At 38.0% G+C, this 26,354-nt stretch overlaps 1 protein-coding gene across 1 annotated transcript in view; it reads left to right on the top strand.

Annotated features, from left to right (window-relative positions):
* Positions 1-972: 972 nt before the first annotated feature.
* The window catches only part of SPEF2 (sperm flagellar 2), a 173,858-nt gene continuing 148,476 nt past the window's right edge, over positions 973-26,354 (top strand). The window contains exons 1-7 of the mRNA XM_047077096.1: positions 973-1,090; positions 1,800-1,902; positions 8,029-8,281; positions 11,385-11,555; positions 13,965-14,105; positions 15,559-15,623; positions 20,503-20,689. Of these exons, the coding sequence (XP_046933052.1) occupies positions 973-1,090; positions 1,800-1,902; positions 8,029-8,281; positions 11,385-11,555; positions 13,965-14,105; positions 15,559-15,623; positions 20,503-20,689 (1,038 nt within the window). The remainder of the gene's footprint in view (positions 1,091-1,799; positions 1,903-8,028; positions 8,282-11,384; positions 11,556-13,964; positions 14,106-15,558; positions 15,624-20,502; positions 20,690-26,354) is intronic.

Below are 26,354 nucleotides of genomic sequence, written 5' to 3'. Positions count from 1 at the left end.
CTCTCTTTGCCCCTCCTCTGCTCTCTCTCTGTCTCGAAATAAATAAGTAACCATTTTGGGGGCGCCTGGGTGGCTTAATTGGTTAAGCTTCCCACTTCTGCTCAGGTCATGATCTCAGGGTTTGTGAGTTCAAGCCCCCCACCATGCTCTCTGCTGACAGCTCAGAGCCTGGAGCCTGCTTCAGATTCTGTGTCTCCCTCTCTCTCTGCCCCTCTCCCTCTAGTGCTCTCTCTCTCTCTCAAAAATAAATGAACATTAAAGAAAAAATAATATAAAATAAGCTTTGGGTGAAATTGTGGGCTGGTGTCAGATATGCTAGTTTTATCCTTATGATAATGTGTAGTATGCTGAGTAAGGTCTCTGTGACTCACCTCACTCGACCGCAACCACACATCAACTATCATTTCTACAGATCGGGAAGAAATGCTATTTCTTCAAAATCAATTAACCACCTCATTACTAGATAGATAAAAGAGGACAATCTGGTACAGAGGAGCTTGTGGTAGTGCAGTGATATATAGTGTTTGACTACTGTTGCCTGAAGGACCCTGACAGAAGCACATTGAGGGTTTGGGAGGATTTTGAAATCATTTAAGAGATGATAGCTTTGTCCTATGATAACATAATTTATTTTGTGTATCAGTTCTGCATTGTAACCCAATGTCCTTCACTTCATAAGAAAAATACAAGTGACCCCAAACTAAGGACATTTTTTAAAAAACAAATTTTATTAACACTTAAAATTTTTTCCTGAACATTATGTGCTTACTATGGGGCAGGCAGAGAGCCAAGCATTCCTCAGACATTACCTCTAATCTTTAAAACGGCTCTCAAAAAATAATAAAATAATAAAATAGTTCTTCAAGAGAGATGTAGATATGGTTATCTCTGTTCTAGAGATGAGGATACTGGAGCTCAGGGAGGTTAAGCAGCTTGCCAGAGGTTGCACAGCTAGTCAGGGGCAGAGTCAAGATGCCAGCAGAGATGTCTCTGGCTCCAAAGTCTGTTTTCCTCTGGGCTATCTGTGTCATTGCAGAGGACAACAACTGGACCAGAGTAACCTCTGGAACCACCAAGGGAAAGCCTGATTGTATTTGGTAGGCTTTATTTGAGAAGGTGCAGATAGATGATTTTTTAAAAATTTCTATTGTAAAAAGGTTGAAATTAAGTCTTAAGGTTTACTAAGGTTAGATTGCACCTCACTTGGCCAGAATATGCTGTCATCGTCCATAACCTGAATTGATAACAAGGGTATTGGAATGTAATTTTGTAAAATAAATTGAAGTTGTTTTTATTTTTTAAATGTTTATTTATTGAGAGAGAGAGAGAGAGAGAGACAGGGAGAGAGAATCCCAAGCAGGCTCCATGCTCACAGGGCAGAGCCCAACTGGGGGCTCGATCGCATGGAACTGTGAGATCATGACCTGAGCCAAAATTAAGAGTCAGACGCTTAACCAACTGAGCCACCCAGATGGTCCTGAAGGTTTGCTTTTAGATCTAAGTTTGTCTCGATAAATTTTATTGGTTATATTTTGTTTAATTAGATCAAAAGTTGTGTTTTCTTTCAGAATTTCGTATGTCATCAAGTATTGATTTATATTTATTCAGGGATATTTATAAGGCATCTACTGTTAAACTTCAGTCTTTTTATTTGATTATTAAAAGATATTTCTAGAAGTACTTTCACAGCATTTTGAATTTAAGTTATGGAATTTTACTCTATGTATACATAATGAATATAATGATGCTCTATATGCAGCATTATCTTTACATTTCTGTCTCTATGTTTTAAAATTCAGGTCCCAAGTCATTTGCAAAGGCATTTTCCAGTGGCTATCTAATTGGAGAAATTCTGCACAAGTTCGAACTTCAGGGTGATTTTTCAGAATTTTCAGAAAGCAGGTTAGTGAGATTGAGTCTTTCTAAAAAGGGTCATTTCCTTTGGCATTTGGATGGCTTTAGCTCCCAGAGTTAACTTTAAAAGCATCATGAGCCACAAGATCCCTTCCAAGCCTGAACCAGCCAAACACACCATTGATATGAAAATTGTTGGCTCCTGGAATATGCATGCTTCATTGTCCCAGAAGCACAGAGGAGTGAAAGTTATATGGTTGCAGCAAAACCCCCTCTCTAGATGGGACCTATTTTAGGATCTCCTATATTTCTGAAATTTGAGGCCATACTACTTCTTATTTTGTTCATTGCTTCTCTCTTTTAAGAGAAGTAAAGCAACATACAGATTCCTGGCAAAAAACCACCCGTAATATTTTTTTTTGTTTTTAGCAGCTATATTGAGATATAATCCACAGACTGTAATTCACCAGTTTAAAGCATACAATTCAGTGGTTTTAAGCATATTTACGTGTTTAGTACATTCACAACCATAGCTACTAACCACCTGGCCCCTGGTACCCACAAATCTATTTTCTGTCTCTATAGATATCCCTATTTCACACATTTATGTATCAGTGGGATCAAACAACATGTATATTTTGTGACTGATCATGTTTTCAAGGTTTATCCATATTGTAGCATGTATCAGTACTTCTTACTGTTTATTTGCTGAATAATTTCAATTGGATATACCACATTTTGTTTATCAATTCATTAATTGGTGGATATGAGTTATTGGTTACTATGAACAGTGTTGCTGTGAACTCTGTGTTTTTACATGGAAATGTTTTCATTCCTCTTGGGTATATGCCTAGGGGTGAAATTGTTGGGTTACAATTGTGTTTACAATTTTGAGGAACACCCATATTGCTTTTCAAAGTGCTGGTATCATTTACATTCACACTTGTAATGGATGAAGGTTTCAGTTTTCCCACAACCTCATCAATATTTGTTACTGTCTTTTTTATTATAGTTACCTAGTCAGTGTGAAGTAGTATCTCGTGTGATTTTGATTTGCATTTCCCTAATGACTAATGATGTTGAGCATCTTTTCATGTACTTGCTCATTCGTCATTTGTATAGCTTCACTGGTGAAATGTTATTCAATCTCTGCCTATTTTCTTTTACATTTTATGTTTTAAAGCAGTTTCAGATTTACAGTAAAATTGAGAAGAAAGCACAGAGATTTTTCATTTAGCCCCTGCCCTGACACATTCATCACCTCTTCTATTACCCACTCCCCTTACCAGAGTGGTGCATTTGTTGCAGCTGATAAACCTGTGTGATTCATGTTCACTCGAAGTGAGTAGTTTATATTAGGATTCATTCCTGGTGTTTTTCCTTCTATGGGTTTGGATAAATGTGGAATGACTTATAGCTACCATTATAGTATCATAGGTAGTATTTTCACTGCCCTAAATCCTCTGTGCCCCACCTACTCCTCTGTCCCTTACCTCAGCCATGGCAACCACTGATTTTTTTTTTTTTTTTTTTTTTTTTTTTACTATCTTCATAGCGTTGCCTTTTCTAGAATGTCATATAGTCGGAATGATACAATAGTAGACTTTCGGCTTCATTCACTTGGAAATATGCATTTAAATTTCCTCCATGTCTTCTCATGGCTTGGTAGCTCATTTCTTTTTGCACTGGATAATATTTCATTGTCTGGATATACCGGTTTATTTATCCATTTATCTACTGAAGGACATCTTGGTTGCTTCCAAGTTTTAGCAATCATAAGTAAAGCTGCTATAAATATCCACACGTAGGTTTTGTGTGGACATAACACTTCGACTCCTTTGGGTGGATAACAAGGAGCACAGTTGTTAACCTCATGTGATAGCAGTATGTTTCGTTATAGGAATGAACTGGCTTCCTGAGTGGTTGTACCATTTGCATTCTTCCTAGGAGTGAGTGAGAGTCCTTGCTGCTTCACATCCTTGCCAACATTTAGCGCTGTCAGTGTTTTGAATTTAGGCCATTCTAGTAGGAGTATTGTGGTATCTCCTTGTTATTTTAAATTCCAGTTCTGAAAGTTGCACAGTATGTATGATTATTCTTTGTGCTCCAAGCATTGTCCCTGGCCCATAGCTGACACACAATCATATTTTTCTATTGAATAAATGCATGATGTCAGAAAGTATGCCTGTTTAGCCATAGACGACTTAAAGCACCATACCAGCCAGATGATGTATGTAGTATTTCAGGTATACTAAATTAGCTTTTTTTTTTTTTTTTTTTTTTTTTTTTTTTTAAATTTTTTTAACGTTTATTTATTTTTGAGACAGAGAGAGACAAAGCATGAACGGGGGAGGGTCAGAGAGAGAGGGAGACACAGAATCTGAAACAGGCTCCAGGCTCCGAGCCATCAGCCCAGAGCCCGACGCGGGGCTCGAACTCACATATCGCGAGATCGTGACCTGAGCCGAAGTCGGACGCTTAACCGACTGAGCCACACAGGCGCCCCCTAAATTAGCTTTTGTCAGCAGGGCCATAGAGGCTCTTTGTGTGAAATGGAAAAAGGGACCTCATCTGGATGGACACAGTTGGAAAGACACAGGTCTTAGTGAACAGAGAGGCCTTTGTGCAAAGGAGAGGAACCCCTTTTTGGCTGAAACAGCCTTGCATCAGGGACAGGGATTGGCAAGCTGAGCACAGGACAGTGTCATACTCTTGCCCCACCCTTGGACAGGGGTGCCCCTGAGTAATATCATATGTAACAGCCCTCTTTTTCACCCGCTGCAAACAACTAACTAACTTTCTATCCCACTGAGAATCATTTCCTTAATGTGAGAAGAGGGACCCACTTGTTCGGACAACCAAATTCTATTCATCTTGAATTCTTGGAACAACACACTTTTTTTCCCCAGGGGCACATGGTCTTTGAAAGAAGGCAAGGATCAGTAAATCCATGGATGTGACCTTTGTAGTAGTGTATTTAATGGGGAAAAGCATCCTTCTTTGTCAAAGCCTGTTTTTTAGGCAGATGTCTAATGCTAGGGCTCATGGTTTGGAGTTTTTGTTTCATATTTTTAGTGTCTTTAGTCTAAAATATAAATGTTGCCTATAACTGAAGTTATTTGCCTTAGAACTTCTTAATTCTGAGAACTCATCTAACTCTGAAAGACTTCTCTGTTCTAGGATATGTTTAGTTCACCTCACAGGGTGAAAAATGAGCAGATCAGTTAAAAGAACAAAATGTAAAGGAGCTTGGATATCCCTGGGGGGACAGCTTCTCCTTTCCTTGTAAGTAAGATGTGTTCCCTCACCAGGTGACAAGGAGGAGAGAAGCTAGATAATCTCTTGGCAAATAAGAACTGCAAGTATCAGATACCTAAAATAATTTTAAAAATCCTAAGAATGTCTTATGTCTTAGAAAAATCACAAGAAAATTTGATTTTCCCTCTAAGTTCTAGAATAGGAATAAATAAAAAATAAACACTAATCAGCTAAGCTAAGAATTGTGGCGACCAAAGTATGAGACACAAAAGTTTTATCTCCTAAACCAATCAATGTAACGCTAAAATGATCATGAACAAACATGTCACATGAGTTGCCATGAACTTATTACTTTCTTTTTTATGTTACATCCTACAGATGGCATTGCTTGCTCATGAAAAAAATAATACTGTGGAGGGGATTTGTCTCAAATGAGGTTTTTGTTCTTGATTATCTTCCTTCCACTTTGTATGAAAGGGAAAACCCTTCCATGCTCAAATTACCAGTAGCGTGTTTTTGTCCAGTCAACAAAGAAAAGCAAGGAAAGACAAACTTCTTCCTCTCCCCTTGCCCATTCACTACCCTCTATGCAACATATGTACAACATCTGGGGATTTGCTGTAAGAAAACTGAGACATCAAATATTAAAAACAAACAAACACTACACATAGAGGAGAAGACTTTTCCCAGAATACATTCCTTATTCCCTCAGAGGTTATCATTTGCATCATATACTCTGTCTCCAGAGCAAAGATGTCCTTACAGTTTGCCTGTGTACAAAAACATGTTGATTTTCATGCAAACTGACTGAGCATATGCTATATACCAAGAGTGGACTTCCACCAGTTTACACACTAGTTATGCTCTTAAAATGTCGTTTTTATGTATTGAAAACTTCCAGAGAGAAGCACTGTTATACCTGGCTCTTCAGCCAGTTCATAATAGCCATTTTAAAGCCTAATGTGTGGCTGATGTTTAATACTAATAGGCTTACACTGCATTCCTGGGGCCATGTAAAACAAGTCAGAGGAGAGGAAGTGCTCTCCACTTGTACTGGGTGCAGGGCTAAGTTTTGATAAAATTTGGAAATGGATAGTGTTTGCTTTGGGATTTTCCCTCCTGAATTTTGATGCCCCTAATCTCTGTAGCCCAAGGTTATGATCCAGGCCAAAGCTCCGACAAGTGGCTCTCTGGTGGTCTTTCCAAATATGTGTAGTAGGCAAGACATATGGGGCTTTTAGGATAGGAAGGGCATGAAAGAATAACTGTGCGGGAAGAACAAGAAGGGGTGTCACGTGCCTGTCCAGGGAAGGCAGGCACAATCGTTGACCTAACTGTCCTTTGCGACTATACCCTGCAAAACGTGGTCTGCTTTACTCATTTTAGGCAGATGGTTGTCATATCAAACTGTAAGGTCATTTGTAAGGAAGCAAACTGCAAACCTGGACATAAGAAGACCTAAAAAAATGCTACTCTTACTTAGAGATTTCCTGTAGCATCCAATATTTCTTCTCAGCCCCTCAGAGACCTGTTTCTCTTTTATAAATTCAAACTATTGTATTGTATTCAAAGTTTGTTGATGTGGTTTGATATGCTAAGTATACTTTACCAAATATTTCTGCTGAAAGAATAATAGTAAACAGAGGAAATAGGACAGTAAGTTACACCATATAACTAGAAAAAGAAATCAAGGTACTATGTCACTATTTTTGTTAACATTGGCCTTCCCATGATATTGACTCCTTATTCATATTTAGAAATCATTCATATATTTCCTCAGTCCTACCTCCTTTTAGAGCATGGGTTTTTAATTTGTAGTGAATGGGCACTTTTAGGCTAGATTTTAGGAGTTTCACAAACATCCAGAAATGGGATACATATTTTGTGTATATGCACGGATGTGTTTTCTTTGGCCATCTTTTTGTCACTAGATTCGTAGGCTCATTGACAGCCCTAAATCATTTGAGACCCATATTCCAACACTTACCCCAGTTTATCATTTTTTGTTCACTCATGTGTTGTCCTGCTGTGAGCCCCTCAAGGGCAGGGAATACATCGTATTCATCTTTGTAAGACTTTAATAAACTTATTAAAATCTCATAGGTGATTCAAAGATAACTTAAAATTAGAAAGTCTTTACTGATTCTTAAAGTAGTAATATAAACTTTAAAGTGAAGATTGCATAATTAATTAGATTGCTTAGCTAATATTATTTAATTAAATATTTCTGACAGTGCCTGAGAGGATTGTTGTTAAAGTTGTCAGTGCAACATTTAGGGCTATTTTCAGACTCGAGTAATAATATCATTTAAAGCAATGGAAATTTAATTTTTTTTAATGTTTTTTATTTTTGAGAGAAAGAGAGACTGAGTATGGGCAGGGAAGGGGCAGAGAAAGAGGGAGACACAAAATCCAAAGCAGGCTCCAGGCTCTGAGCTGTCAGCACAGAGCCTGACATGGGGCTTGAACCCACCAATTGTAAGATCATGACCTGAGCTGAAGTCGGCTGCTTAACCGACTGAGCCGCCCAGGCACCCCTAAAGAAATGGAAATTTAAATTACATTTTTGCCTTCTGAGTAAAATATTTTTTAAAACCATAGTTGTTTTTCTGTTTAGAAGAAAGCACTTAGTTATCTGTTTTTTGTATTGACTTCCTATAAAAATTCTAGCATCTATTTAAGCAGAAAAGTGTATAAAATGAGTTTTAGTTTCACCATTCAAGAGAAGTAAGTGGGTGGAGTTGTGGACAATAGAAAATCTCAATGTGTTTACATGACTGAGTGGTTCTACAGAGGAACGATATATTGTAAAGACCATGGGATAATTCATCATATCAAATCATGATCATGCGTCGGATATTTGTTGTTTTTAATTCAATGTCAGTGTCTAATTATGTAAAATATTTTAATGCCTAGAGTTTCAAGTGCCAAACTTAATAATTTTTCTCGCTTGGAGCCAACACTTCACCTTCTGGGTGTGCAGTTTGATCAGAATGTGGCCCACAGCATCATCACAGAAAAGCCTGGGGCGGCAACAAAACTTTTGTATCAGTTGTACACTGTTCTTCAGAAAAAGAAGAAAAGTGGGCTGACCACAGTGGAAATGCGAACCATGCAGCCCCCAGCAAATGCCAGACACCAAAGCATGAAAAGTGAGGCTTTTCGAGACGTAAGTACACAAAGAAACATAAGCCTACCACCATGTAAAACTTGGTAAGGAGACATGACAGTGATGTTGCATTTCAGAAAAGCCCCATTGGGTATCTGTGTCCCTTATGTATGTTATTGGCCATACTTGGGTTTTGTTTTATATTAATATTTTCAATTCATGTATCCATTTTTGACGTCTCCCTCCACATGGCTACTAGTATATCAAATTCTGTGTGTTCCTAATTCCAAGTGTTTTCATGCCTTGCTCCTCTCCCTATTTCTGCCTCTGTCATATCTGCTCATATCCCTGCATGAATTACTACCACAACCTACTAACATTTCTCCCCGTCTTCTGGCTTTCCGCCAGACGTCAATCAACTGCTAGATGAATCTTCCCAAAATTCCGCTTGCACTGGGTTCTTTGGTCAGAAACCTCTCATTTTACATATGTCCTGTCTCCAACCTGGACTGACTGACATTCAAGATCTTTCACTAAATGGTCTCAACCTCTCTGACTGCATTTCTTCATAGTCTTCAGCATAAAGTCTGTCTTTTCTACATTGATCAGCAACCTATCCTTGAACAACTCTTGTATATCTCTGCTCCTCCCTCCCTTTCACCCAAGCTTATACTTCTCATCTCTCCTCTTCCTGCAAGCTTTTCTCCATCTACTTCTGTGGCAACCTTCCCAGTACACATGGATTCCTCCTAGGGCACACGTAATTCTCACTCTCTGGTGTTAAACTCCTGCTGTTGATATTGTTGGCTGACTTTCATGATTTATCTGTCATAAGGCCTCACAAGATTTTTAGTTCTTTAAATTCAAGGAATATGCCTGGTGCAATGGTTTGAACATTGCAAATTGTCATTAAGTGTGTTTTGGTTAATCGATACAACGTTTTAGTTGACGGTTCTCTCTAGTTCCTGTGCTATTTCCTTACGGTAAGTGAAGTACATTAACTCTTCCAGGCCTCTAGGATAATGGGGGGTGCTGCCCTGATGGAGTGCACTAAATAGAAATGGAAACAATTAAACATGTACATTGAATTTATGAAGAAACAATGACATAATAGATGTGAGGGCCATCTGCACTTTCAGATTTTCCTATTCTCACGAGTCTTATGAGCCTGGTAGAAGAATGAGCTCAGCAGCCATGGAGAGCTGGAATTGGATTAGGCTTACGGCCAAAGAACATGGTATCCCATCCTGCCTCCTTCACGTGCAAGGTGACTAACTTTGAACCAATCCCTGAAATACTCTCAGCCTCTATTTCTCTATTTTCCCAACGTTAAAAACAAAATTGATTATCTCCACCTGCCTCAGAGTTGGGCTCTTTTTTTCAGTTTTTAAGGAAACAATACACAAAAAATTCTTTATTAAGTGTAAAACAGTCAACAGCAACAAGCGCTGTAAGAGCTGTGTAGTTGAGGCCAAAAAGAAACCATTAGGTTTAAAGTTGGCCATGGTGACCTTCCCAGAGTCAATCATTCGTTTGTTGAACAAATATTTGTTGGGTTCCTATTTTATGTTAGGCAATTGCACTATGACCAGCACAAGGATGGTCCCAATCCCCTTGGAGATAAAATTTAGGGGAGAGAAAAATGTTTCAGTGGAGTAGTGTGGAATGTGGTGAGTTGAATAGTCAATTGAGATGAAGAAGACTGAAGCATAGACTATTCATTCAAGAAATGTGGAGGGAAAAGAGAAGAGGAAATGAGAACAGTAGCTGCAGGAGAGAAGCTCAAGAGAAACGTGAGGTTATTTGTTTCCTTTATGGACATAGAGACCGGGACAACTTGCCAGTTGAGAAAAAGAATCAGTGGCAGGAGATGACTGGTGTGAGAACCAAGTGGAACAAGGTTCTCAAGGGAAGAAAAGAGGATGCAACTGATGGGCCAGGTGGAGGAGGAGATATGTTAGGAAGGAGTTAGACATGCCTTTTTCTTTGATACCAGATGGAAGAAAATTCAGGTGTCTATTGCATAATAATATTGACTAAAACTTATTGATTGTACACAGGGAGGTGCAAAGCCCTGTTCCAGGGGCCATGCATCTGTATCTCCTTTGATCTTCACAACACTCTTATGAGATAGGTGCTTTTGTTATTCCCATTTTACAGATGATGAAACTGAGATGTAGAGGGATTAAGTAACTTGCCCAACTTAATGCAGCTAGTAGGGGGTAGAGTTGTAACAAACCTAGGCACTGGGTCTCTACTCTTAACAGTAGACTCCATTATCTCTCAGTGGGTATTTCCTGGGTTGGGGAGAGGATAATAATTAAGCTGAAGATCTAGATATCGTATTGAGGTCGAAAAGTAGGATGTTCAAGGACCTGGCATTTTTGTTGCCTCTGAAGAGGGAGGCCGGGCGATTTTTAACGAGGAGAAAAGCAGGAAGATGTGTATGGGCGTAAAGTCAGCTGATAGGTCCTTAAACGATCTTCTGAGTAAGTGCCAGTATCTACTGAGGCAGTTTTAGAAGAGAAGGACCAAAAATTTTTTGAGCAACAGTACCATTTGGAAAAAAAAAAAAAAAAAAAAAAAAAAAACTTTTAGTAAGTCTTTGGCTTTTAAGGAGATTACTTTTGGATATAAACATTTTAGTTAAAAGCATCAGCCATATTGCTTTGACGTTAAAAGCACCAGCCATATTGCTTTGACGTTCATTTTCTTATATTGTTACACTCTCGTTCCCAGTGGCCTGGAAGTTTCAATGTTTCTTCACTCTTTACTAGGAGGTAGCTTAAATAATGGAAAGAATCTAGCTTCTCATATTATCTCATATATGTTGAATTGGTTTTATAAAATTATTCTTATGAAAATGTACTTCTAAGAATTCATTCACATAATGAATACTATTTATTAAAAATTAAACTCAGGGCAAAAAAATATAAAAGTATATATGAGACTATTTTATAAGAAGGAATTCAGATCATGTTTTTATTGTTTTTATGTAAATTAAAGATATAAGTGATTAGTATTGGGCTTGAATTTAGTTTAACCATCAAAAATAGTATTTCGTAGAAATTTTATTTTGAAGACAAATTTTATGTGCGCTTATAATGACAATACACTTTTATTTTCTAGTAACGAAATCTTTTGAAATGCTTTCTTCATTTAGAGACTTAGAAACCTGATACCACGTCAAACTGATTTCAATCTGATGCGGGTTACACACAGGTTTCAAGAAAAATATAGACACATGAGAGAAGATCTTGTCCGCATGCATTCTGAGAAACTTGAAAAATTTCAAAAACTCAAGGAAGAACAAAGATGTTTTAATATTGAAAAGGTTTTATAGTTCAACTTTTCCAGAAATTCATTAGTACATAGTAGTATACTGTTTGCGATTTATGCCGATAGTACACATTGCATAAGCATTAATGTGGCTCAAGTTGCATGTTCCTTTGACTCGTGCTCTGCCCCACTCTCACCTTTCTCTCCCCTCAGTTTCCCCTTTTCTCCATCCCCACTCCTGCTGTCACCTCTCCCTGAGACCAAGAACAAGAACTGCCATTCTCTGGAGTGGCAGGACCACTTGATCTCTTTTTTAAGTTGTCTGGTTGAAATTAATGCTTCCGATGCCTTAGTGATGGGGGATTGCTACTAACTGCTCCAGTGAAGGCTTACGGCTGTTTTCCCCACTAAGGGCTGTGGAACGGGATTCCGCCTCTCTGGTCCCTCTTCTGCAATCCCTTGGTCTTCCTGTCCTGCCTCATTTTTCTCATCCTGGCAATGTGGGGTGATTTTCTCTTTGCTTCCCTTTCCAACACCCTTAAACATCTCTTAACTTCTTTCTGGCCCCTCTTGCTTTGACTAATTCCCTGCTGTTTCTCAAATTCCTTTGAAAATCTTTAGTGATCTCCTATGCCTTTAAGAACATGAGCACCTGACTGGTGTGTGGAATCATTAAAGATTTTTAAGAGAATTTCAGATGACTAGGTATATGGAATGTGTAAACTACAGGCAAAAGGATTATAGTTTTCTTCATTGCACTATAAATCACTTGTTAAATTCATATATTTAGAATGACAAGAAATTAAAATATCCTGGATGTAGTCATCTCCCTGTGTGGAGGGAGGGAACGATGAGAGACAAACTCCGGCAGATCTTATGATCCCATTAGTTGCCAGAGAGTAAAGGGTTGGGCTTCCCCTTCACATTGCACGGCAAGGAGACGAGGCACTCTTAAAGTAGTGTTTGAAACCAAGTGCTGGGACTCTAATTTTTAAGGAACCAGCCTAACTGTGATGCATCAAGTGTAATGCAGAAAGTCTCCAAAGAAAGTTGGGAGAAAGGAAATATGAAACCATTAAATATTCTGAAATAACTTATGTTAACAATGGTGGAAAGCAAATAGGACAAAGGGCAAAGCCTATGTATTCCTGGTTTTCTAAAGACGAAAAGATCTTTAGGTTTTGGAAAGTAAAATGGCAAGAAAAAATTTAAATATATTTAAATTATAATTTTTGACTTGTTAGTGGTTAACTAAAGTTTCTCATCTTTGGGTATAGGAACTAATGCTCTTATTAGTTCTTTAATGTAATGCTTTAGTAGTAAAGCCGTGATTAATTTTACATGTTACTTTTTTTAAATGTTTCTTTATTTTGAGAGAGAGAGAGAGAAAGAGCATGAGCAGGGGGAGGACAGAGAGAGAGGGAGAGAGAGAATCCCAAGCAGGCTCCACGCTGTAAGCACAGAGCCTGATGCAGGGCTTGATCCCATGAACTGTGAGACCATGACCTGAGCTGAAATTAAGAGTCGGATGCTTAACCGACTGAGCCACACAGGAGACCCTTTACATGTTCCTTCTTAGAACATTTATTTTTTTAATATTTTATTTTATTCTCACTATTATTTTTCTTTACTTGTACCCTCCTGCTTATTTTCTACTTAAAATAATTACTGCCTACATAGAGAAGAGATGATCCAATAATGGTATCACATAATTCAGTATTTAATCCAATATTTGAGGTTGCTTCTGAATTCATTGTTTAAAGTGTGACTGAGTTTTGGGGAAGTTTGTCATTTCTTCTGGGTTCCCCAGAAGTCCTCCTAGAGACCATCTCCTAGATGGAACTTTCTCTGCAGACCATCTTTAGAGACAGCATTTTCTCTTTACATTATTGGGCAGGTCAGGAAGGTGGAATTAAGAAAGAATTATATTCTTCTTTGTATTTGAGGCATTTTTATTACCCTTTTAGTATCATCACCCAGAATGAAGATATACACATTTGATAGGCATAATTTGGTGATTCCAAAACTGTATTAATATTATACTTTTCAAGATGAGTCACATTGAGGGTACCTGGGTGGCTCATTCGGTTGAGCATCTAATTTCGGCTCAGGTCATTATCTCATGGCTCATGAGTTGAAGCCTTGTGTCGGGCTCTGTGCTGACAGCTCAGAGCCTGGAGCCTACTTTGGATTATGTGTCTCCCTCTCTCTTTCTGCGCCTTCCCTGCACACACACTCTCTCTCTCTCTCTCAAAAATAAATACAAACATTAAAAAAAAAAAAGATGAGTCATATTGACATCTGCTTCCTAACATTACACAGTTGTGACACTTAGTCCATTGGTAAATTGCTGAGTCCTGAAAGTTTCAATGGAAAAATGTATGTATGTGTACCTGTGAGCATATAATATAGCCTGTTGTTCTAATGAGAGGAATAACTAAACTAATGTATATGGGATATCCAGCAACGCTTGAGCAGAAGACGACAAAATGAAATAATGGCCAAAATCCAAGCAGCTATCATTCAGATTCCTAAACCTGCATCAAATCGTACTTTGAAAGCACTTGAGGCCCAAAAAATGATGAAAAAGAAAAAAGAGGCAGAGGTAAGGTGATAATCCTTTAATATGGCGTTGTGTTAATCTTAATGAAAGACTGATCTTTTTCTAAAACGTACAGAGGGAACTCCTCCAACTTCTTAGTTCCTTTTCTAATGATCTGTGTCATCATTCCTTCTGATTCAAAAGCCCTCCACTGCATGCATATCTAATCCATTTTGTACTGTTATTTGTTCAGAATCAGAGAATGTACCTTTAGGTCAGGGATAAGAAACTCATATTAAATGACAATACCAATCTGGCCTTCTGTGTTGAGAAGGATCCTGTGATCACATCAAAACTATTATAGAATGGTGCTTCTGTGATGAGTCATAACAGCCATGGGCACAGAGGTGTCATTCAAGGTACACATACTATATATATTCCAACAATATTTTACTCAGTTCTTTCTCATTATGCGTTTTTCTGAGTCCAGAAATGTTAAGTGGTTTGCTTGCTATCTTCCAATTTAAGATACCTATACTAGTGATATTTTACTGGCCCGTACCAGCTGTCAATCATTCCAGTAGGAGACAATGTGCTTATATTTCACAGGGGAGCAGGACTAATTCCTGCAATCTACACTGCTTATGCTACAGTGGTTATTAATGATAGTCTCTCCTGTGACCTCAGGAAAAGAATAATAGCTACTATTTATTGAGAACCTGCTATATGTCAGTCTGTGTTGGCCACTTTATTTTATCTTATTATCTTTATTTTTTAAAAACTCTCCAAGTAGGGTATTGTTGCCCCCCATTTCTAAGTAAGGAAACTTAGACTCGGAAAGCCTCCATATTTCACTCTCGTCCACAGTGCTGGTAAAGCAGAGACAGCACGTCTCTCCGATATCTAAATCCCTTGTGTTTTATGTTAATCCACATTTCTTTATTTTTTTAATATTTGAAAAATATCTTATACTTGGAATCTAAAGAATTATACCCACAGAGGTTTTTCAGACCCAAATTTTAGGAAAGTGTGTAGTTCTTATATTTCTCGGAGTTGATTAAAGTTTATTAATAAGTATTTGCACTAGATAGGAGATGAGCTAAACTAATTTTGAGAGAGCAAATTAATAACATACATAAAGTTGCACAAGAAATGCTTAAAACATCTGAGACAACAATTTTTGAAGAAGCATTTATATCCAAATAATGCTTATGCTCATTTAAAAGAATTGCAAATAAAAATGCATGGCCTGACTCTTTGGTAATCTTCATTTTCATCAAATGTTACACTGTCAGAACTGGAATCATGAGCGGAATGATTCAAGTTAGGCAGTTTTCACATTCTCTGAGGTATATTTAGCCTAATCAGAATTATAAAAATATTCTAGAGTACAGCTTTTTGTATCTTAGCTCCTAATTGGCTTGGGTTAGTAGTGCAAAGCATCTCGTAAAGTTGCAAAATGAAGATTTTCAGTGGTTTCTAGAGGCAGAAAACTGGTAACGACTTTTCTTTAAAGGATGTGGCCAATGAGATTAAGAAGTTTGAAGCATTAATAAAAAAGGATCTCCAGGCAAAAGAAAGGTGAGATGTGAATTGTTTTAACAGTCACAAAACTGCATTTTGTCCTATCTGTAACTTTTAAATATTTAGAAATAGTTTATTGGAAGTAGCTGCTCCAAAGATCTTTTTACTTTGTAGAATCTTCATGACGAGAATATATGAAGGAAGGTAAATGAGCTAAAATTCAGATTAATTGTTCATTAACAACTTTTGTGGAGATCAGAAGGGAAAGTGGCTATTATGAGATGTGAATTTAGTTTTCTATGCTATGCTTACTGTCCTAAATTCACACACTTTTAAAACATTCACGAAAATTGTTGCAAGTTACCACTAATTTAAATTTGTCACAGTAAAGCCTTTATTAGACTCTAGTTGGTTTCTTTCATGTTGCAACCTCAGCATTTAGCACAGGGACCAGCAATAAAAAGTTGTCAGATGAGTTCAACTGTCACTAAGATGGTCAGTTCCATGAGTTCATTGCAAAAAATGCCTGGTTAATGGGCTTCATTTGCTTAAAGATAAAGATCCTCTCCCTTTATTGTTCCTATTAGGGGTCATTGACTCACAGAAGATAATTGATTAGGGATTATAGATTACGTAGGTAGGAGCAACTCGAGTTCTTCTGCATTTTTAAATGGAAACTACCCAGATTCTAGTCACTTACATTTTATGGAACATGAATTAAATCTCTGTTAAAGAAGAAAATAGGCACAAATTATGTAAGTCAGTTCCACAGTAGTATTTCTGAGGGAAAGAAACAAAAGGAATAAGGAAAAGAAGAACAGATGGTGAGGAAGAATGAAAATAAAGCAAAATGAAGGATACATACATTACCTTTTCTTCTACCCTCTGCAGAAACTCTTTTTTTTTCTTTCCGCTTGAGACAGAGACAGCATGACTGGAAAGGGGCAGAGAGAGAGGGAGAGAGAATCCCAAGCAGTCTCCTTGCTGCCAGCACAGAGCCCGATGCAGAGCTTGAACCCACAAAACCGTGAGATCATGACCTGAGCTGAAACCAAGAGACAGACGCTTAACTGACTGAGCCACCCAGGTGCCCTGAAACTCTTGATGCCCTATTCTGATTCCCACTGCCATTTATCAGTGCTGCCCCTGACTTCTAAAGAAAACACAATCCAAGCCTACCTACCCATGTAGCCACCATCCAAACCCCCCCATACCCCTCTGGACTGGCCCATGAAACCACTGGATTTCTTCCAACTCTTTCATTCACCTGACCAGCCACACACTCTGGAGTGATAAACAGATGGTATCCACCAGTGCAACCATATTAACATATTGAAATACTTCCATTACTGGTAGGCGAGTGGTATTATTCTCTATAGCTCTGTGGCCATTCCCTTTCCTGGGACCCCTCAATTTCCACACAATTTAGCAGCCAGAATTAGCACCAAACACGACAGTGTCTTCTCATTCCTGTACCAACACCCATCTTTGATCGATTAGTGTCCTTGCCATGTCAGTTTATTAAATAGTTTAAAGACCATCCTTGTACAGTACAGCTGCAAACATTTCCTCTGCTCACTATTATTGCCTTTGCCAACCCAACCTGAACCTAAGTCTCTCTATCAAGTAGCTTTAGAAACCCCAAACAAGAGTGGGTTAAATTAATTAAATAATTAAATAAGTTTACTTCTCTCTCATGTAAGGGAAGTCAAAATGTAAGCAGCTCAAAGCACGTGTTGGAGCTCCAAAGTCATCAAAGACAGGCTTTCCTTTAGCTCCACTGTTCTTTTGTGTCTTTTTTGTCCCCAAATTCACATTCACAATACAAGATGGCTCCTGGGGCTCTGGCCATTTGGTCCATGTTCTAGATGTAAGGAAGGAGGACAGGCAAAAAGTAGATATCTGAAATAGCTGAAATAGCTCCTTCTAAGAACCTTCCCCAAAGTCCGAGGTAACATTTGTGCTTCCGTTTTATTGGCCAGAATTCAGTCACATGGCCATACCTGGCAAGAATGGAAGGCTTGGAAATGTAGTCTTTAGCTGGGTACATTGTTTTCCTGAATAAACCCTGGGGCTCTGTTTTGAGGAAAAAGGGAAGGAAATAGCATTGTCTATACGGGTCCTTTCTATGTGGAAGCCTTCACTTGGTCTTGCCAGAGACTTAGCACTGGGAGACATGAGATACAGACAGCCACGCTTCAATTTTGAGAGCGTCAGGATAGGCCTTGGGGCAGCCAGACTCCCTAGACTAGTCACCTGTGACTGTGCAGCCTCATCTGGGACTCCAGTCCCTTCCAGTATGCTGCAAATGAGCATTTTCTCTTTAAAGAATGTCGGGAGGCACTAGTCTGGAGCAAACTTGTAAAGAAAACAGAAGTTATGGTACAGTATGGCCTTTGTTAAGTCCCTTTTATTAATCACTACATTAGTTCATTCTGAATATTTAGCTTAGGATCAAGCATGTCCTGGGCTCTTTCAAAAACTTCACACTACTTGATGCCAGAAAGCGCTAAAATCTCCCAAGTTGACCAGAAGGAGCAATTTCTGCAGCTGCCTCTTTCACAGCCTGCTCCTGAAACAGTTCCTCAGAGACGTCACCTCAAAGTCCGTCTTTTTTCTCTTGTGGAGAAGTGAAATGTTTTCTCAGAGCAACGCAAGAGTTCCCATGGCTGCTGCTTCCTCACATGTACAATGTCTTTATTTTCTAAAACAAACAATAAATGCTATCTGCTACTTTTTTTTTTTTTTTTAGCTGAGATTGTTGGCTGCTGTGATTTGACATTTGGATTCATAGATTTACTTTCGGCCGTTCCTAGCAATTACTTTTTAAATACACACAAATTTGGCCAAGGTTCCAATTACTAGTCATGTAATTACACACCCAATTATTAACTCTGTGGAGGCCTGACAAGCAGATATAGAGAAATCGTAATCATTGCCCTCAAGAAACCCACATCTAGGAAAATGAATATTTATTCAAGTAAATATCATGTAGCTTTCTTCAGCCTTTAATTGGAATGAGACAGCAGATGGATGGTTACAGGGCAGACTGATTGATAAATAAAGGACAAGCAAAATGTTAAGTCTATTAACCCATATACAATCCAAAGCAAACTCTTTCTAAGAACACATTTGAGTAAAAATATAATAAGAATTTTAACAAAGGATCTAAAAAGTTATGCCACATAATTTTCATAAGTTCTTAATTGTACTAAATCTTAATAAATAGGGTTAAACTTCGTCTTTGATCCTCCTAAGGCTTTGCTGGCTATACAATTTCTGCTCAGTGCCTCTTAGTGACAGAACACAACTGAAGGTTAAGGCTCTGCTGATAAAATCACCAGGATTTCAGTGTGTAATTTAAAAAAAAAATTACTCTGTATAGTGCTTCTTAGCATATCATTTGAAATTCAGCAGATATCAACTACATGTCAGGATGATGAGCACATGGACAGAGAGGAGTATAATAGGATATTCACGAGCTCAGAGTTCATCTGGGAGCAGCAAATGTACAAAAAATGAACTATAATACAATATGATCTACACTACACACGTGCAATTATTACTTCATTAAACATGAATTAACTGTGCTTTTATACCTCTTTAATGCTTCTGTCTGTATAAGAATTGATGACTATTTAGTTGCTACATACAATAATGTGTCCTTGCCTTTTGAATAAGACAGTAAGTTCTATTTAAACTTATAATATTTAAAATAATTATTGATAATATTAAAACTTGTTATTTATTGGCAGGTAACAAGATATATCTTGTTCCATTCTACTGTTGTATTCCGTTTATTTTGTAAAGAGACATGCAGATGAGAATTATTTGATTCTTATATACATAAAAATGTGTCTTTTACTTTTTTTAAAAGACTTTTATTTATTTATTTTAATGTTTATTTTTGAGAGAGAGAGAGGGAGAGAGAGAGAGAATGTGAGCGGGGGAGGGCCAGAGATAGAGGGAGACAGAATCCGAAGCAGCCTTTAGGCTCTGAGCCTGATGCGAGCACAGAGCCTGATGCAAGCCTCAAACTCATGAACTGGGAGATCATGACCTGAGCCAAAGTCAGACGCTTAACTGACTGAGTCACCCAGGCAACCCTGTATCTTTTACTTTTAAAGATAACTTTTGAATGAATCTATAAATTCTGTACTAAGCCACCATTGTCCCGCTAAACTGAATGTGTTTGCTTTCTGTTAGTAAGACCACTAGGCTCTTCCTGATCCTTTAGGTTTGGACATGAGTTGGGACAAGAAGCGAAGTAGGTCTTCTTACTTGGGTCTCCAGAACTTGGGCAAGAGGCTAGGTCAGTCTGGTGGGTGCAAGTGTGGCATGATGAGCAAGTCAATTTTCAGCTGCTAAGCTTCCAGTTAGAGCGGGGCCACTGCTCTAAGCATTCAGAAAGTTAGTGGGAGTTCATAGAGCAACTTGCGTTTGCATAGGGGAGTAGTGGATCGAGCTATCCATGGAAGGACTCTCAGTGTCCTGACATTGGAAGATCTGGCTGACTTTTAAAGAGGTATGCCTTCCCTGACACTTTGGCTATCAATATGGTACTTACTCTTAACTCAAAACAGGGGAGGCAAGAGGCCTAGAGCCAGCAGGCAGAAGAGGGAAAGAAAATCCAATCTCTGGGCTCAGTGAAGATCATGATAAGTGAAAGAACAAATAGGCGATAGGCCTAGAAAGAAGGCTATGCTAAGGCTATGCTGAAGACCTCCCAACATAGAGTCCAGAAATATAGCGAATGGAATCTAATGATAAGCCATAGGTGTCACAATGAAGTTCTAAGATTTGCTTTAATGCTTGTATTAATAAGTTAACCGAGCACTGAAGGGAGCCTTTTCCCCGAGGTCTTCCTCCATAGTCGCAAGTAGCAGCATGTGGTTACACTGTTTTTCTAAATCCCAATAAAAACTGTTGTCCTTAGTGCCTCCAAGCCTTCTTCAGATATAGCAGGCCAGACAACAACTGATTTATTAAACACGTATTCGGATGATGACTACATTAAAAAAATCCAAAAGCGCCTTGAGGAGGATGCTTTTGCACGAGAGCAAAGGGAGAAAAGACGGCGGAGGCTGTTAATGGACCAGTTAATAGCCCACGAAGCACAAGAGGTAAGATATTTAGATGTTCCTTGAATAATAGTGATAGAAACTTTGCAAAAATGTAGTCTTTTATGCATACATTTGTGTATCTTATTTATTTAGTATCTGTTACTCTGAATCAAATGTCAACAGAAAAACTTCACATCATCACAGCAAATACACTCGGGAAAAAAAATCTGTGCAAAACAATCACTGAAGAATCTAAACTCTGGTGATGATTATACAATATCGTGAATGTGCTTTTTACCACTGAATTGTACCCTTAAAAATATTTGAGATGGTAATTTTTATGTATATTTTCCCACATTTAAAAAATACTGACAAAAAAGAAATCTAAAATCTACGTCAACGACGTGTATCTATTGCTACTTTTGGAGGTAAGAGGGAGCTTTTTCCCAGTTCTTTTGAGGTATAATTGACAAATAAATATTGTATATACTTCATGTGTACAATGTGATGATTTGATATATGTATACCTTGTGAAATTATTGCCATAATGAAACTAATTGGCATATCCATCACCTCACATAATTTTTTGTGTGTTTGGTGAGAACACTTAAGATCTACATTTATAAATTCAACTTTTTTAGATTGACATATAAGTGGGATTATGCAGTATTTATCTTTCTATGCTTGACTTATTTCACTTAGCATAATGCCTTCCAGGTTCATCCATGTTGTCACAAATGGCAGAGTTTCCTTCTTTTTTAAGGCTTAATAATGTGTCCATTGTGTATATATACTAATTTTTCTTTATCCATTTATCCATCAGTGGAATCTTAGGTTTTTCCATATCTTGGCTATTGGGAATAGTGCTACAACGAACACGGGGATGCAGACATCTCTTTGAGACAGTGATTTAATTTCCTTTGGATATATGCCCAGAAGTGGGATTGCTGGGTCGAATGGTAGTTCTATTCATAATTTTTTGAGGAACAAACCATATTATATTCCATAAAGGCTACACCAATTTACATTCTCAGCATCAGTTTCCAAGGGTTCCCTTTTCTCCACAGACTTGCCAGCACTTGTTATCTCTTGTGTGTGTGTGTGTTTATTTTTTAATGTAATAGCCACTCCAACAGATGTAAAGTGATATCTCGTTATAGTTTTAATTTGCATTTCCCTGGTAATTAGTGATGTTGAGCACCTTCTCGTATACCTATTGGCCATTTGTTTGCCTTCTTTTGAGAAATGTCTGTTCAGGTCCTTTGCCCATTTTTAAATTGGTTAATTTGGGGTTTTGCTATTAAGTTGTTTGAGTTCCTTATATATTTTGGATATTAGCTAAAGGTACATTTGCAAATACTTTTTCCCATTCTGTAGGTTACATCTTCACTCTGCTGATGTTCTCCTTTACTATGTAGAAACTTTTCATGAAATTAGATGTATTTCCACTTATATATGTTCGCTTTTGTTGCCTGTGTTTTTGGGGTCATATTAAAAAAACAAACAAAAAAAAACCAAAAATCAAACAAATAAACAAAAAATATTGTCTAGACCAATGTCAAGATTTTTCCTCTATAGTTTCTTCTAGTAGTTTTATAATTTCAGGTCTTATGTGTACGTCTTTAATCCATTTTGAGTTGATTCTTGTATACAGTGTGAGATAAGGGTACATTTTCATTCTTCTGCATGTGGACATCCAGTTTTTCCAGCACCATTTGTTGAAGACGCTGTCTTTACCCATTAGGTAGCCTTGGCACTTTTGTTGAAGATCAGCTGACTGTAGAAGTATGGAGTTATTTCTGGACTCATTTCTATTCCATTGGTCTATATGTCTGCTTTTATGACAGTACCATACTGTTTTGAATACTATAACTTTGTAATATATTTTGAAATCAGGCAGTGTGATGCCTACAGTTCTGTTCTTCCTGCTCAAGAATGTTTTGCCTATTCAATGTTTTCTGTGGTTCCATATGAAGTTTAGTAGTGCTTTTTTTTTAAATTTCTGTGAAAAATGCTATTAGAAATTTGATAGGGATTTTATTGAATCTGTAGATGACTTTAAATATTATGGACATGTTAGCATTACTGATTCTTCCAATCTCATGAACATGAGATATCTTTCCATCTATTTGTGTATTCTTCAATTCCACCAATGTGTATTTCACCAATTGTGTATTTCACCAATGTTTTGTAGTTTTTAGTGCACAGACCTTTTACTTCCTTGGTTGAATTTATTCATAAATAATTATTTTTGATGCTATGATGAACGGGATTATTTTCCTCATCTCTTTTTCAGATTATCCATTGTATATAGGAACACAACAGATATTCATATGTTGATTTTGTATCCTAAAACTTTAGTGAATATGTTTTTTAGTTCTGACATATTTTTTGTTGCTGTTGTTGGAGTCTTTAGAGTTTTCTTTTTTTTTTTTAAATATACTTGAGAGAGAGGTGGGGGGGTGGAGAGGCAGAGGGAGAGAGACAGAGAGAGAGAATGAGAGAGAGAGAGAATCCCAAGCAAACTTGACACTAAGCACGGAGTGTGATGCAAGACTTGATCCCACAACCATGAGATCATGAACTGAGCTGAAATGAGGAGTCAGAGGCTCTACTGACTGAGCCACTCAGGTGCCCCTAGAGTTTTCTGTATATAAGATCATATCATATGCAAACAGACAGAGATTTGTTCAGGGATCCAGCCACCTAAAAGACATTAAAGGAAGTTAGTGCTCTGGATATTTCCATCAAGGGAACTGTTTCTTCTCAGTGTTGGGGAAAGATGCTATTCCTACAGCCAGGCTGGGGTATGCAGCAAGGAGCCTCCATTCCTACCTCCTCCTTTAGTGAAGTGTCATGTCCCAACCTCCCTGCACAGTGGACACTAGGGTCACTGTTTCACAGTGGTGGAATGTGAAATTCCCATGTGCAACGTGGCATGTTTTTTTTATCCATCCTTCTGTCTTCCAAAGAGAAAATGGCATTTGTCAGGGCTAGAATTTCTTCTGCTTCCCTCAAGTACCTACTGCTTTTGGGGAGCATGTCATGAATCTTATGTCAGCCCTGGATGCTTTTATTCTGGCTCCATTTGTACTTCATCTACCAGAAATGCCTCTGAATATCTTCTCTAGCTTCCGAGTTGTGGCAGTGTCCCCCTGGGGTTTGTATACTCTGTTTTAGTTGGGCTTGTGAAGGGAGAGCCAGAGATCTGTGCTCAAGTTGTTATCTTGCCTAATGATTTATAAACAAATGTGATTATATGAATGAGAAATGATGAGATTTAGGGTTAGGAATATCACTTTGAGTATTTTGGAGGATGAGTTTTGGAGAAGGATTGGGGGAGGGGAAGGCATAGTAAAGGAAGGGCTGACATCGTTTAAGGTCGGGGCAGTGCCAATAGGTATAGAATGGAGTAGGGTTGATATAAAAGCATACATAGGAGTTAAAATAGACCACTTCATTGAAAATTGGAGATTAGGAATGATAAGAGCAGATTGAACTTAGGATGGTCCTAGCATTTTAGGTCACAGAGTCATAGTTTTATTCGGTTATCAACAGAGATGGGGAAATACTGGGGGAGCACCAGGACTGAAGGAAAGGTGATGAGTTTAGTATAGGCATTTAAGTGGAGACTATGAACCCAGTTTGTTTCCCAACTGGTTCTGTGGTCTTCTGGCTAGCATCTTGATTGGTTCTTGGGATTCACTCCAACTCAACTGTGTCTACCTTCCCCAAACCTTTTCTGTATTGTTTACTTGAAACTGGCATTTGAACATCAGACTCTTCCCCCACTTCTTAACCCAAATATGCTTGAATATTTAGCTTCAAGGTCTTTCTGACAATATCCCATTCCTCCACAAGAGCTGCTTGGGCACCTTTGGATAACTGAACCATGGCATGGACCAGGGTAAGCTTGTAGCTCCAGCTCCTGGGGGAGGCAGAGGGCCTGGTAATTAAATTGAGGGTATTTCGGATTGTAATTCTGTCTAAATCTTCCACAAGTATAAGTAAAAGAGAAAGGTGGGGGTGCCTGAGTGGCTCATTCAGTTAAGCATCGGACTTTGGCTTAGGTCATGACCTCATGGTTCATGAGTTCGAGCCCTGCTTTAGGCTCTGTGCTGACAGCTCGGAGCCTGGAGCCTACAGCCTGCTTTGGATTCTGTACTTTATCTCTTTCCACCCCTTCCCAGCTCACACTCTGTATCCCTCTCTCTCTCAAAAATAAGTAAACATTAAGAAATATTTAAAAAAGAGAGAAATGTGACTTCTATTATTTTTTATTTTATCCATTGCAGATATAAGATATTTCATCTGTGTTACAGGATAAACGGACATCTGTAGGCTGCACTGAGCACCTAATGTGTTCCACATTCCAGTGAAATTCTTGGAAAAGTCTATTTCTAAAATATGAACTACTTGTACAATGGAACAAAAAATAAATCTTTTCCATTCAACTTTTGAGTGCAGGTCTTAATACGCTTGATGATTCTTCATACTAAAGCTTCATATCCATAATAGTGACTCAGAATTCAACAATAGTTTCCTTTTCTTTTTCCCTTTCTAACTATAATGTGTTATCACCCAAGCAGTAATCAAAACAGTTCTGACCAATCCAGTTTCTTCTTTACAAGTGTCAGAATGACCAGATCTCATTTATACAACTAAATTGCCTTGCCATATAAACAACCAAATATAGAATATACTCTATATTAACTATAGAACTTACTTGGAATAATAAATCAAGGTCATATTTTTTAAAAATACGGCTGTGACTATGCCTTATGTATCCCAAACCACCCCAAAATGTAGTAGGCTGTTTGGGCTGGGCTCAGCCATGCTGTCCTTTTGGTGGCCTCAGCTGGCATCTCCTACCTATCTTTCATCAGCTGGTGGGTTGGCTGGAGCTTCATCAGGTCCAGCAGGGAAGACTGGTGCCTCTCTCTATATGGTCTCTCATTTTCTAACAGACCAGAAAATGTGATGACAGTCGTGGGGTCACAAGACAATTAAGAAAATCAGACCCCAAGTTTTTGTTTGTTTTGTTTTGCTAATGTCCCATTGGTCGATTCAAGTTCAATGGGTACCCCATACCTCATATTTAAGGAGTGGAGAAATAGATTCTTCTTTTTGATAAGAATATCTGCAGGATACCATTGCAAGGATGTGGAGGAAGAAAACTGAAGAATTTGGGGCCATTTTTACATGCTGCCTCAGCTCCACTATTGGATCTCAAAAGGAAACAAATGATTAACATTAAAGTTTCTAGAATTTTATAATTAGATTAGATATGTTTCAAAGTTGTTCACAATTTAATTTTTTATCTTCTATGTGGCACTAACAAAAAATTTCATACTTATTTTCGGTTGAAATTTTATTTCATCTACATTTTTATATAATTCCCAGGTTCAGGTTTTGGAATTTACCACAGAACATTATTGTTATTTGCATCTAGATTCTGAAAACATATACAGTATTTCTCCCATTTCATAGTGGCAGAGATCATTTGAAACAATGTCATTAATGATGCCAGATTTTCTTCTTAAATAATTGGATTGTTCAGTGTTAAATGGAGAGTGTTATGCAAAGTGAAATAAGTCATACAGAGAAAGACAGATACCATATATTTTCACTCTTATGTGGATCTTGAGAAACTTAACAGAAGACCATGGGGGAGGGGAAGGAAAGAGAGAGAGAGAGAGAGAGAGAGAGAGAGAGTGCCAAACCA

The sequence above is a fragment of the Lynx rufus genome, unplaced genomic scaffold (assembly GCF_022079265.1).
Source record: "Lynx rufus isolate CCGP_SWC_20201006 ecotype Redwood Valley unplaced genomic scaffold, mLynRuf1.p SCAF_1, whole genome shotgun sequence".
NCBI lineage: Eukaryota > Metazoa > Chordata > Mammalia > Carnivora > Felidae > Lynx > Lynx rufus.
The sequence above is the reverse complement of the archived record's forward strand: the minus strand, read 5'-3'. Positions and strand labels throughout refer to the sequence as shown.